The sequence below is a fragment of the Coregonus clupeaformis genome, chromosome 10 (assembly GCF_020615455.1).
Source record: "Coregonus clupeaformis isolate EN_2021a chromosome 10, ASM2061545v1, whole genome shotgun sequence".
NCBI classification, from domain to species: domain Eukaryota; kingdom Metazoa; phylum Chordata; class Actinopteri; order Salmoniformes; family Salmonidae; genus Coregonus; species Coregonus clupeaformis.
The window spans coordinates 54,731,811-54,746,207 of record NC_059201.1 but is presented as its reverse complement, the minus strand read 5'-3'; the positions used below and the strand labels follow the sequence as shown (position 1 = coordinate 54,746,207).

The window sequence follows — 14,397 nt, the reverse complement described above, 5'->3', positions numbered from 1 at the left end:
TTTCACTTAATGTCAATAAACCTGTCTTTGAGTGATCTACAAAACTCAGAATTCAATTATCTGATTTGTATACAGATTTGTATAAAAAGTGGTTTATAATAAAATAAAAATTCAACTCAATACATTTGAAACAATCTGAAAACAAACTAAATGAAACAAACTCCACAAACCTTAACTTGTTCATAGGCCAATGTCAATTGAACAATTAAACCTCATTCTATTCAAAGTCATAAGTGACTATTCAAGTAGTGATTACCAATCATACATTAATATGTTGGTTTTTTTAAAACATAAAATACATATCATTAACATTAAACAACAAATACATTTATTATAATAAATAAATAAATACATGTTTGAGTTAAAAATACATAAATATAAATAATGTATATAATACTTAAGTTGTACATGATATTCCTACCTGAAATACAAGCATATTTACTTGCACCATCTGAATCATTGCAAAATGACTACGCTGCCTTCACAGAGATCATTCTGTAGCCTGTAATTTTTGTAGAGTTGTTTTTGAGGACTAGAGTAGACTGCAACATCTTTTTTCCCACAATCCTCGGAGTGAAACTGAAAATCCTCTCCACAGTGCCCCCTGGCTTTAACAGGTGAATCCTGCAAGATAGGAAGGAATGTATACAGTATGTAAGGTATTTGTCTGAATGATGCAACATATGAATTGACAAGACTGGTTATTCGTGTGAAGGTTAGGGGAATGGAGATTAAAGGGGTAGTTCACCCAATTACAAAATGACATATTTGTTTCTTTACCCTGTAAGCAGTCTATGGACAAGGTAATTTGTAATAAGAGTGAACTATCCCTTTGAATCTAGTGAAGTTAATCTACTGCATGCCATCTCATAATGAAAATGTTGAAGTGCAAAGAGTTGACAGAATGTAGTTTTGTCTCTGGATCTTATAAAGTTCCTCTGTGGTTATCGCTCAAATTACATGGCACGAAGTAACCATGTACAGAATAGTTACAGCCTTTATATAAGAGTTACAATTGTTTCTCCAAATGATCTTAAATTGGCCCTTATTGCGCAGCATACGTTCTGTCCTTGATTAACCATACAAATATGTAAGGACTTATGACATATACCTTACGACTATGCCACTCCTAGTGGTTGCACCTTCTTTTGCTAATACTCAATGGAATCCAAATTGGCAGTTACCAACACTGCCTTTCGTCACTCCTTATGTAAGACATTTTTTCTAGTTGACGTCTAAGACACCAAAGAATGAAACACATTTAAAGAACACTAAAAGAACACGTTCTTACCTTGAGTGAATTTTCCCCTCGATCAAACCAGAGCCAGCCACGGTTAATACGCCGCTCACAGGTACAGAGAAGGGGTTGCGGAAGACTACGAGGGCAGTGTGCTCCTTGTGTGGCACGATGGAGTCTTCATCTGCAATCTAAAGAATAAAAGGTTCAAGCTATGTCCTTCATCTGCACACATAGTACACAGGATGTTATCAACTCATTTGTTTTAGGTGTAAAACAAGGAATGGACCTATTTCACACAGCAAATCACTGTCTAAACATAGCAATATTGTTTAGTCTAGGACTTAATTGCTTTGAATGTCGACGCAAGATTAATAACGGCATTCAAATACCCTGTGTGAAGTTAATTTGGTGTCTAGAGACTTTCTGAAGAGATGCTTATACCTGTATAAAGAGCTGAGGGCTGGTGATGTTGAACTCCTCTGAGGCCAGGACTCTCTCCTGAGTAGACTTGTCCTCCATGACCACAGCCAGGTTGACCAGGTCATCTCCCATCAGAGACTCATACAGGACATGGCCGATCTGGTGATGAATGGCCTTAGCTGGAGGGAGGGAGAGAGAGAGGGAGAAAGAGAGAGGGGGGACAAATTAGTGAATACATGAGGTAGGTTCAACAAAATGGCATGGTGTCCCCGAAATGTTCCATATGACCAAAGACATAATTTCAAGGAAAATTACTACTGGTATGTCAAGAAATATAACAGATTTAATTCCATATATCAGTGTGGAGGGAGATACACTATCTTCAGGGTGCTAGCCATTCGACATTATGCGCCAGAGTTAACGTTAACTATGCGTTAAGGTTCCTACCTTCGTGCGGCGCTATCCGTATGATGTTGTGGGCCTCCCAGAAGGCGTCTGAGGGACTGTGGTTGTACTCCTTGGTCTGAGCGTTGACATGCTCCCTCAGCACCTTGGGGACGCTTTCCATGTTCGTGACCATGACTGTGAAGGAGATGTTTTCCCCAGCAGCAGGCACTTTAAGGAGGCTCAGAGACACTGAGAGGCCCTGAGTTGACCCTACGAGAAACATATGAATGGAACATTAAATGAAGTGTATTATGTCAATGACTCAAAGAAGCGTAATATGTCAAGGACACAATTAAGTGTATTATGTCAATGATTCAATGAAGTTTATTATGTCAATTACTCAATTAAATGTATGATGTCAATGAAATGTGTGGAAAGATGGAATATAGACAGAACCAAATAGAAGATCAAATAACATTTGGAAATAGGAATATGAATTTGCTTGTAATAAATACTGTTGAATAGTGCTATTTTTTCATACACTAATTGAATAATGTAGATAATAAGTTAACACTTACTTGCACCCCTTGATCTGTGGGAGGACATGGCAGCTGCATATGAAACAAAAAGGATTTAGATTGAGATATAAAGACGATCGTTACAGTATAAACACAACGCTGTGACATTGAGACTCATAAGAGATCAGTATTCTTGAACCAATATTCACAATTGTTTTATGGATTCATAACAGCCACTCAAAGGCCACTTTTCTCATAATATAGAAAGGTAGTGTAGGGTTATGGTGAATCCTTGTATATCCCTGATATTACATATTTTATACAGCATTAGTTGATGTTGGATATTGTGAACTGCATAGGATTTGGAGGATGAGGACATTCCATGTATTTATTTCTGTCACTGGTGGGAGCCAGAAGGTATGCGTGCCAAGATAGCTGGGGGCTACTGGTGCAGTTGTAAACCGTAGTCTGGCTTTTTTATAGCGGTTTTAGAGCAGTGGCTTCTTCCTTGCTGAGCGGCCTTTCAGGTTATGTCGATATAGGACTCGTTTTACTGTGGATATAGATACTTTTGTACCTGTTTCCTCCAGCATCTTCACAATGTCCTTTGCTGTTGTTCTGGGATTGATTTGCACTTTTCGCACCAAAGTATGTTCATTTCTTGGAGACAGAACGTGTCTCCTTCCTGAGCAGTATGATGACTGAGTGGTCCCATGGTGTTTATACTTGCGTACTATTGTTGTACAGATGAACGTGGTACTTTCATGCGTTTGGAAATTGCTCCCAAGGATGAACCAGACTTGTGGAGTTCTACAATTTTATTTCTGAGGTCTTGGCTGATTTCTTTTGATTTTACCATGATGTCAAGCAAAGAGGCACTGAGTTTGAAGATAGGCCTTGAAATACATCCAAAGGTACACCTCCAATTGACTCAAATGATTTCAATTAGCCTATCAGAAGCTTCTAAAGCCATGACATCATTTTCTGGAATTTTCTAAGCTGTTTAGAGGTACAGTCAACTTTATGTATGTAAACTTCTGACCCACTGGAATTGTGATACATTGAATAATAAGTGAAATAATCTGTCTGTAAACAATTGTTGGAAAAATTACTTGTGTCATGCACAAAGTAGATGTCCTAACCGACTTGCCAAAATTATAGTTTGTTAACAAGAAATTTGTGGAGTGGTTGAAAAACGAGATTTAATGACTCCAACCTAAGTGTATGTAAACATCCGACTTCAACTGTATATATATATTTTTAAAGGCACTGTGATATATATATATATATATATATATATATATATATATATATATATATATATATATATATATATATATATATTTATATATATATATACATAGTGCCTTTTAAAAAGTATTCATCCGCCTTGGCGTTTTTCCTATTTTGTTGCATTACAACCTGTAATTTAAATGGATTTTTGTTTGGATTTCATGTAATGGACATACACAGAGTAGTCCAAATTGGTGAAGTGAAATGAAAAAAATAACTTGCTTCAAAATATTCTACAAAATTAATAACAGAAAAGTGGTGCGTGCATATGTATTCACCCCCTTTGCTATGAAGCCCCTAAATAAGATCTGGTGCAACCAATGACCTTCAGAAGTCACATAATTAGTTAAATAAAGTCCACCTGTGTGCAATCTAAATGTCACATGATCTGTCACATGATCTCAGTATATATACACCTGTTCTGAAAGGCCCCAGAGTCTGCAACACCACTAAGCAAGTGCACCACCAAGCAAGCTGCACCATGAAGACCAAAGAGCTCTCCAAACAGGTTAGGGACAAAGTTGTGGAGAAGTACAGATCAGGGTTGGGTTATAAAAAAATATCAGAAACTTTGAACATCCCACGGACACCATTAAATTATTAAAACATGGAAAGAATATGGCATCACAACAAACCTGCCAAGAGAGGGCCGCCCACCAAAACTCACGGACCAAACAAGGAGGGCATTAATCAGAGAGGCAACAAAGAGACCAAAGATAACCCTGAAGGAGCTGCAAAGATCCACAGTGGAGATTGGAGTATCTGTCCATAGGACCACTTTAAGCTGTACACACCACAGAGCTGGGCTTTACGGAAGAGTGGCCAAAAAAAGCCATTGCTTAAAGAAAAAAATAAGCAAACACGTTTGGTGTTCGCCAAAAGGCATGTGGGAGACTCCCCAAACACATTGTATAAGGTACTCTGGTCAGATGAGACTAAAATTGAGCTTTTTGGCCATCAAGGAAAAAGCTATGTTTGGCGCAAACCCAACACCTCTCATCACCCCGAGAACACCATCCCCACAGTGAAGCATGGTAGTGGCAGCATCATGCTGTGGGGATGTCTTTCATCGGCAGGGACTGGGAAACTGGTCAGAATTGAAGGAATGATGGATGGCGCTAAATACAGGGAAATTCTTGAGGGAAACCTGTTTCAGTCTTCCAAAGATTTGAGACTGGGACGAAGGTTCACCTTCCAGCAGGACAATGACCCTAAGTATACTGCTAAAGCAACACTAGAGTGGTTGAAGGGGAAACATTTAAATGTCTTGGAATGGCCTAGTCAAAGCACAGACCTCAATCCAATTGAGAATCTGTGGTATGACTTAAAGATTGCTGTACATCAGCAGAACCCATTCAACTTGTAGGAGCTGGAGCAGTTTTGCCTTGAAAAATTGGCAAAGATCCCAGTGGCTAGATGTGCCAAGCTTATAGAGACATACCCCAAGAGACTGGCAGCTGTAATTGCTGCAAAAGGTGATCATTTCTTTGTCAGTGGGCAAACGTACAAAATCAGCAGCGGATTAAATACTTTTTTCCCCTCATTGTATGTAAGTGTGATGTTAAAGTTTGTATTTTTTTATAAATGTGCAAAAATTTATAAAATCCTGTTTTTGCTTTGTCCTTATGGGGTATTGTGTGTAGATTGATGTTTTTATTTTTTTTGTTATACATTTTTTAATAAGGCTGTAACGTAACAAAATGTGGAAAAATTGAAGGGGCGGCAGGTAGCTTAGTGGTTAAGAGCGTTGTGCCAGTAACCGAAAGTTCGCTGGTTCTAATCCCCGAGCCGACTACGTGAAAAATCTGTCGATATGCCCTTGGGCAAGGCACTTAACCCTAATTGCTCCTGTAAGTCGCTCTGGATAAGAGCGTCTGCTAAATGACTTAAATTTAAATGTGTGTGGTGTGTCTTCATAGTTTACAAATAGCTTATTCATGATAGTTATTATAAAGTCTTACCGATTTGATATTAGCATTTGATTCATGACATCACTTCCTGTTCGACTCACCTTTGGTGGGTTTGTAGTCCCCTGTGATGTTCTGAGGCCTTGGTGAGCCTATGGTCTTGGTGACGATGAGGGATCCAACTCTCTCTGTGTCTGTGCTGGAGCTCAGCACCTGGCCCTGCTTCACAATGACCGTATGGATGTCAGCATTCACCGCAGCATACACAAAGGGGATGTCGTAGACCAGGTCCACACGCCTGTCTCTGATAGCCTTCACTGGGGCTGGGCCACAGCAGAAGATTCCTAGGAGGAGGAAATATATGGTAGAGGTTTAGAACTAGAAGCAATAGCAGCTGTACTCTTTGGTTGATTCCAGTCTGGATGATGTAGAACGTGTCCTAAATAATATAACAGGTAATAATTATACATATATTTATGTCTGGTTATCAGTGTTGGTGGCGGCTGACTGTGACAAGTGCAGTGTCTGAATATCATAAAAACTAAAATAATAGTTTTTTACTTGTTATTTATGTATGGGTTTTCAGTTTTATTTAATCTAATTTATTATGGAGTTTCTCTTTAGTCTGTTTTGACTCTGACCTCCGCTCCTCTCCTGCGGGGTTGGATCCAAAACCTGCCACCCATCAAATCCTGCACCCAGGTCTGGCCGGGTCATCCAACACTCCACCCATACATGGAAGTTCCTGAAATGGAGGACAAAACAGCACATTTTAATACCAAAGACAGATTGATTGATTTTTACATGCAATTACTTACATTTTACTTAGAATACTTATTGCTATCATATAATCTACTTTCATATTATTTAATCTACAAATAATATTTATTATTCAACGTGTGGTAATGCTGTAGACTACAGATGTGCTTACCATATGCTGTCTTTACTGTGAGGTAGTTTCTTGCCCGTCTCAGAGTAAAACTCCTCGATGACCAGGTTGCCGTTGGTGTCATGGGCTGAGTTGAAGTTGGTGATGACACGGGATGGAATGCCAAGAGCTCTCATGACTAGCAAAGATAGAAATACAAGGATGAAGAAATTGTCAATGATTTGACCAATGAGTTCTTAACTATTTATATTCCTAACATAAATTAGACAATCTTCTTAAAATATTTCATTATGATTGTGCCATGATGCACATATACAGAAATTCAGCTGGAAGCGATATTATTGAATATGCATAGATAAAAATGTTTACAATACATACATTTCCAACATATTCATTACCTGTGCACATCACAGCAGCAAACACCCAGCACTGGCCGTACTTCACTGGGCTGAACTTGGACTTGGCCCATTGTCTCAAAATATCCGCACTTCCTGTCCACTTGGAGGGGGGCACCCCGTTCTTAAAATCGCCCGACCAGTTCCCTCTCAGGACTCCTCGGTCGTCTTCGCAGTTAATCTGATAGAGAATGACACAATTATCTACCCAATGTTCCCTCTAGGGATCAACAACGTTTATTCGGTAACCATTTATTTGACAGGTAAATACCTGGTAACAAGGTACTTCCATGGTCATTTTCTTCTACTCCAAAAGTTAAGTACTAAGTACCATTAATTCAATTCGAGAGAAATTATTTAAGAAAGTTTAATGTAGTAAGATGACTCAGCTACATAGATACAATAGTTTTTAATGGCCTTATCACGTAACCTCACTTTAACCTTCATTGCTTGAACTGAAATACATTACATTGCGTGAGTATATTATCAGTATTATAGACTGCCAGTCATATCAAACCAGGAACTGTTTTGTGAGCTCCTGAGCTGTTATTCTCATTCCCACACATAAAGCCTGAGTGATTCATTTACTATCTGAGGGATCTGAGGCGTTGTCACTCACCATGGCAGACACCACCCTACTGAGGTAGACAGGGTCAGCGCGGTGAAGGTAGTCCTTCTGCCAGTTCCTGCCATGCTGCGGGCTGACCTGGAGCAGCTTCAGACAAATATCCAGAATCTCTGGCTCGTACTGCATAGATATAATTTTTTTGGAATATATATATTTTTTTTTAATCTACGTTATACATTTTTCATTTATGTAATTATTTTGTCAATTTATGTCATTATTTCTTAATTTATGTAATAGATTTTTCATTTCTTCCTTTATTAATTTATTTTTAGTCATGTATGTTGTCATGTCAAGCCTTTTTGCAGATCTCTTTGGAAAATATGTAAATTGACTTTGAATGGTATTGTAAAATGTTTTGAAGCTGGTCAGGAGATGCTCACCTGATCGAACGACCAAGGTCTTGATTCAAGGTTTTTAGGGGTCCCCATGTACAATAAACCAGAGTCATTCTTTACATATTCCTCTCTCTGGTCTTCGAAGGGAATGTGCACTGCATCCTCTGGAGGGAGAAAACTTTGATTACTTTAACATGGGCGGCAGGTAGCTTAGTGGTTAAGAGCGTTGTGCCAGTAATCGAAAGGTCGCTGGTTCTAATCCCCGAGCCGACTAGGTCAAAAATCTGTCGATGTGCCCTTGAGCAAGGCACTTAACCCTAATTGCTCCTGTAAGTCGCTCTGGATAAGAGCGTCTGCTAAATGACCAATTATTATTAACATCAAACATGGAGTATATATTTGTATCGTATAGTACTGGTACTTAGTTTGAAAATAGATCGATGTAGAAATTACCTTACCTCTCCACCGCAATAACGGAGGTAGGATTCAAAATGGCCGCCATGCATCACCAAGGTGATCACACTTAGTAAAGCACTTTTGATGAAAGGCACTGCATTAATGCAGTCCCTATTAGCATTTCCATAAATATTATTATCCTATCTAATCAAGATTAAAGTTTACACTAGACTGAAGGACAATCTGTGTTGGGGTAAATTCCATTCCATTTCGTGTCTTGAATCATAATTTCTATTCACTTTCATATTGCTATGAAGCGAAATGGACTTGACCCCAAACCTGGCTACATCAATACATTTAATCATAGGAGCGGGTTTAAGTTGTTCTGTAGATTAACTCACCATGGCACCAGGGGTTGCAAAGGAGGATGAAGTCTCCCACCACGTAGCCCTGCTGACCGTGCTGTGTGAGCACGTGGAGCTGAATACTGTAGAGCCCTACGGAGGAAGAGGCAGGGCTGGATATGTACAAAGAGGGAGATTTGGGGTTCAGGCCTTTGGTGGTGAAGTAGGCGCTCCATTGGGAGGGGGGATCCCTGCTTGGAGAAGGTGACGGGGAACTCCACGTACATCTGACCTGTTGGGGAAAAGGAATGAATATGGATCAGATAACGCAACGCACACCACCACTATTGTCTCCTTAATCCTCATGAATGTGTATACTTTAGCTTTCTACAGAGTTAAATACATCATCCACGCTCTGACAAGAAATGTCCTAACCAATTATTGACTTGAACAGTATGTATGGCAGTGTACCTAGGAGGACTCTGAACACCAGGGTGTCAGTTTGTGGGTTAAAGGCTCGTCCCTTGAGGAGCAGGGTGACTTTGAAGGGTGCTCCTCTCCGCACCACCAGGGTTTTAGAGCTGAACCCCTGGGTCTTGTGGCTCTCATGGTTGCCCTGCAGTTCCAAGTTGACAAATTGGATAATCAATTCTGGAAAGAAAGAAACATTGGGCTTTTGTCAATGGAATACTGAAAACATTAATGTGAGTAAAATGCAGAGATCAGAAACTACATCAAAATGAAGCAATACCAAGGTGTTCCTTTTTGCTATTCAATAAGATATCTCATCTGAATAGTAAATTCTACTTAGCAGTGCTAAGAACACATGTAACAATTCCATCTAGAATATATATATATATATATATATATATATATATATATATATATATATATTTTTTTTTTACAGATAATAAAATCGTTCAGTTGTGCATGATCATTTACACTAGAATAATTTCAAGGATTATAAAGGATTATAAAAGCATACTGATTCAATTGTGGTGTCAAGAGTTCACAGGTGTGCAATGTTAAACTGCCTTGAAAGTGTTATTGCGGATTGACCATGTGACCACAAACCACAGCTTGATAGCTGAGTAAATCTGAGTTGTGACATAACCCACCAAAGAATCATACCACTAAACTTGTAATGTCACAGGCTGATAATTTAAGTAGTCTAAAAAGAAAATAGTGTAGTGATAGTCGTAAGAAACAACCTAACGATAAGTATAACAAAAGCAGTATCTCACCTTCCATTTGTGTGTGCTCCGGTTTGAAAGATACACTGTTTTAATGATATGGGGAACACTTTCCCTCTCCACCTATTTAAAGTCTCCTCTGCCCCACCCACAGGAATGTCTGAACAATTACTGTACTGGGTGTTTGCAAGCGGATTTACTGGTTTCGCCATTGATCACTGACAGGTTTTTAACATGGCATACAACATTTATGTGGTCGCCTAGGGAAAGAGTTGCACAATTGTCAAAGTCATAGGTGTGTTCTTGCCAATGTGCATGTTTAGAATGTGAGTGACTAACAGGACCAACCCACTCAAAAGGACAGTACATCCCAGATATTTACCGCTACGCCCAAGGCCATAAATTCATACTGCCAGCGGAAGAATTAGCCACTCAAGACATGACAGGTTAGCCCCCATTCAGAGGAAAGCTAGGGAAGCCATGAGATAATTCCAAAGACAATAGCAAGGATTTTCTCTAAGCTCAAATTCGGCCTGCCACCTTCCAGCTAACCACAGCCAGCCAGAGGCTGCAAGCTATTTTTGTTGTTTCTATAAATACCTTATATTTTTGTGATTTTAATTAGATGTAATTTATTTGCCAATTTAAAAACACAATACAACCACACATGTGGACATAATCAATTTACAATCATTGCTGATTACACAAAAGTTGATAGGCCTACATCTAATCATTTATTGTTTAAGTTAATGATATCATGATTATGCCCAAAAATAGCCTACATTTTTACCATTGATTTAATATAGGCTACTATGTATTTGAGGCACTACAAACGGTTCCTTTCTAGCAATAAATGCCACTTCCTAAACTGTCTCACCCACTTGAAGAAAACCCACAGCGGAAAAGCCTCAACATAACGTTTTTCATAGCTACCATCCTCCATGGACATCACTAGTTACCACAGCCACAGAGTCATAAACCCTGCCTATTTCTATAAAACTACACTGAACAAAAATATAAACCAACATGCAGCAATTTCTAAGATTTTACTGAGATACAGTTAATATAAGGAAATCAGCCAACTGAAATGAATTCATTAGGCCCTAATCTATGGATTTCACGAGTGGGAATACAGATATGCATCTGTTGGTCTTAAAAAAAAGGTAGGGGAGTGGATCAAAAAACCGATCAGTATCTGTTGTGACCACCATTTGCCTCATGCAGTGCGACATATCCTTCGCATAGAGTTGATTCGGCTGTTGATTGTGGCCTGTGGATTGTTATCCCAATCCTCTTCAATGGCTGTGCGAAGTTGCTGGATATTGGCGGGAACTGGAACACTCTGTTGTACACGTGTCACGAGAATTTTGTTATCTCAATGGTTGAAGTCAAACACTTCTTAAATCTTTGAATAATTCCCAGAAATTAATTAAACAAAGACCCAATCCTGCAATGGTCAGCCTTTATTCATTGAGAGCGCTCTGCAACAAAATGTTCGTACAATCTTTTTATACACACACACGTCAGAGGAAAAATCCCACCCTGCTTTAGGCACGCTGTATTTATCCACCGTACACATCTTGTAAGCTCACACCTGGGTTTAGCTCATGTGATTTTCCTCTGCTCTCCTGACCATCAGGTCACACACACACACACACACACACATACATGTTCTTATCATAGTCTACTCCTTGCTCGGGCAGGCTGCATTCTTTAGTTATCACCGTCCTCACAATATCCTGCAAGCCTTTTCACTCCCCTTTCCCTGTGTGTTTTTGGAACCAGTCTCCTGTTATTGGTTTCAATCGTTTTGCACTTCTGCTTGCCTAATTACAAGACACAAATACTCTGTTGCTGGGATATAAACACATTTGATTAACTCTCTAAGCTCTAGTCTACTAATTAGTCATACATTATTAGTTTAACTGAGGGTGTGACATTTTAGTCATATCTTACTCACACATTTCTTTATCAACACGTCAATCCAGAGCATCCCAAACGTGCTAAATGGGTGACATGTCTGGTGAGTATGTACAGATCCATACAACATGGGGTCGTGCATTATCATGTCGAAACATGAGGTGATGGCGGTAGATGAATGTCACGACAATGGGCCTCAGGATCTCGACACGGTATCTCTGTGCATTCAAATTGCCATTGATAAAATGCAATTGTGTGTGTTGTCCGTAGCTAATGCCTGCCCATACTATAACCCCACCGCCACCATGGGGCACTCTGTTCACAACGTTGACATCAGCAAACCGCTCGCCCACACGACGCCATACACGTTGTCTGCCATATGCCCGGTACAGTTGAAACCTGGATTCATCCGTGAAGAGTACACTTCTCCAGCGTGTCAGTGGTCATCGAAGGTGAGCATTTACCCACTGAAGTCGGTTACGACGCCGAACTACAGTCAAGTCAAGACCCTGGTGAGGACGACGAGCACGCAGAAGAGTTTCCCTGAGACGGTTTCTGTCAGTTTGTGCAGAAATTCACAGTTTCATCAGCTGTCCGGCTGGAGTTCCTGGTTTGGCGTGGTTACAAGTGGTCTGCGGTTGTGAGGCTGGTTGGACGTACTGCCAAATTCTCTAAAACGATGTTGAAGGCAGCTTATGGAACATTCAATTCTCTGGCAACAACTCTGGTGGACATTCCTGCCAATTGTACGCTCCCTCAAAACTTGAGACATCTGTGGCAACAACAGCTGTGGCAACAACGGCTCAGCTGCGAAGTGGTTGGCCACACAAGCTCACAGAACGGGACCACTGAGTGCTGAAGCAAGTAGCGCGTAAAAATCGTCTGTCCTCGGTTGCAACACTCACTACCGAGTTCCAAACTGCCTCTGGAAGCAACGTCAGCACAATAACTGTTCGTTGGGAGCTTCATGAAATAGGTTTCCATGGCCGAGCAGCCGTACACAAGCCTAAGATCACAATGCGCAATGCCAAGCGTCAGCTGGAGTGGTGTAAAGCTTGCCACCATTGGACTCTGGAGCAGTGGAAACGTGTTCTCTGGAGTGATGAATCACGCTTCACCATCTGGCAGTCCGACGGATGATTCTGGGTTTGGCATATGCCAGGAGAACGCTACCTGCCCCAATGCATAGTGCCAACTGTAAAGTTTGGTGGAGGAGGAATAATGGTCTGGGGCTGTTTTTCAGGATTTGTGCTAGGCCCCTTAGTTCTAGTGAAGGGACATCTTAATGCTACAGCATACAATGACATTCTAGACGATTCTGTGCTTCCAACTTTGTGGCAACAGTTTGGGCAAGACCCTTTCCTGTTTCAGCATGACAATGCCCCATGCACAAAGCGAGGTCCATACAAGAAAGATGAAAATGGCTGGCCTGCACAGAGCCCTGACCTCAACCCCATCAAACATCTTTGGGATGAATTGGAACGCCGACTGCGAGACAGGCCTAATCACCCAACATCAGTGCCCGACCTCACTAATGCTCTTGTTGCTGAATGGAAGCAAGTCCCCGCAGCAATGTTCCAACATCTAGGGGGAACCAACTCCATATTAATGCCCATGATTTTGGAATGAGATGAGCGACGAGCATGTGTCCACATACTTTTGGTCATGCAGTGTAGCTAGCTAGAAACATGGACTTGACAGTTGCTAGCTAAATGATGGTAAATATGGTTAAGTTGGCTAGCTAGTTTGCTATCTGATTGTGTCCTTGCTAGCCGAGTTACTTAGCTAGCTAGCTTGCTAACGTTAACCAAGATGGTTTGCTACCTAGCTAACAACATTGACTAACATTATATCTATGTAGTTAGCTACATACAGAGGAGAAAAAGTCCCTTCTAGCTAGCTAAGCCATTGTCTTTCCATTAGGGCAATGGTCAGCCCCAGCATCGTATTCACCACAGCACAATGTGGATGTGATAGCCATGGAGGTCTGTAACGTTACATTCACTTAGCCCTAATGAGACTTTGCCTATCTGTTCTTTCTTGCACAGTATTTACTTTATTTCAATGTAATGTTATTGTCACGTTCGTTGATTGACGAGTCAGACCAAGGCGCAGCGTGATATGCATATACAGTGGGTAATTAATTTGCATTTTATTGCATGACATAAGTATTTGATACATCAGAAAAGCAGAACTTAATTTTTGGTACAGAAACCTTTGTTTGCAATTACAGAGATCATACGTTTCCTGTAGGTCTTGACCAGGTTTGCACACACTGCAGCAGGGATTTTGGCCCACTCCTCCATACAGACCTTCTCCAGATCCTTCAGGTTTCGGGGCTGTCGCTGGGCAATACAGACTTTCAGCTCCCTCCAAAGATTTTCTATTGGGTTCAGGTCTGGAGACTGGCTAGGCCACTCCAGGACCTTGAGATGCTTCTTACGGAGCCACTCCTTAGTTGCCCTGGCTGTGTGTTTCAGGTCGTTGTCATGCTGGAAGACCCAGCCACGACCCATCTTCAATGCTCTTACT

At 40.6% G+C, this 14,397-nt stretch overlaps 1 protein-coding gene across 1 annotated transcript; it reads right to left on the bottom strand.

Annotated features, from left to right (window-relative positions):
• Positions 1–374: 374 nt before the first annotated feature.
• On the bottom strand, positions 375–10,003 carry LOC121574661 (protein-glutamine gamma-glutamyltransferase 5). Its single transcript, XM_041887199.2, is given in 15 exon segments — positions 375–624; positions 1,292–1,428; positions 1,682–1,839; positions 2,108–2,317; positions 2,626–2,658; positions 5,870–6,109; positions 6,407–6,510; positions 6,697–6,832; positions 7,053–7,230; positions 7,669–7,797; positions 8,058–8,176; positions 8,810–8,996; positions 8,998–9,044; positions 9,224–9,403; positions 9,997–10,003. Coding segments are annotated over 15 exon segments (2,019 nt in total). The 3' UTR covers positions 375–470.
• Positions 10,004–14,397: the final 4,394 nt, after the last annotated feature.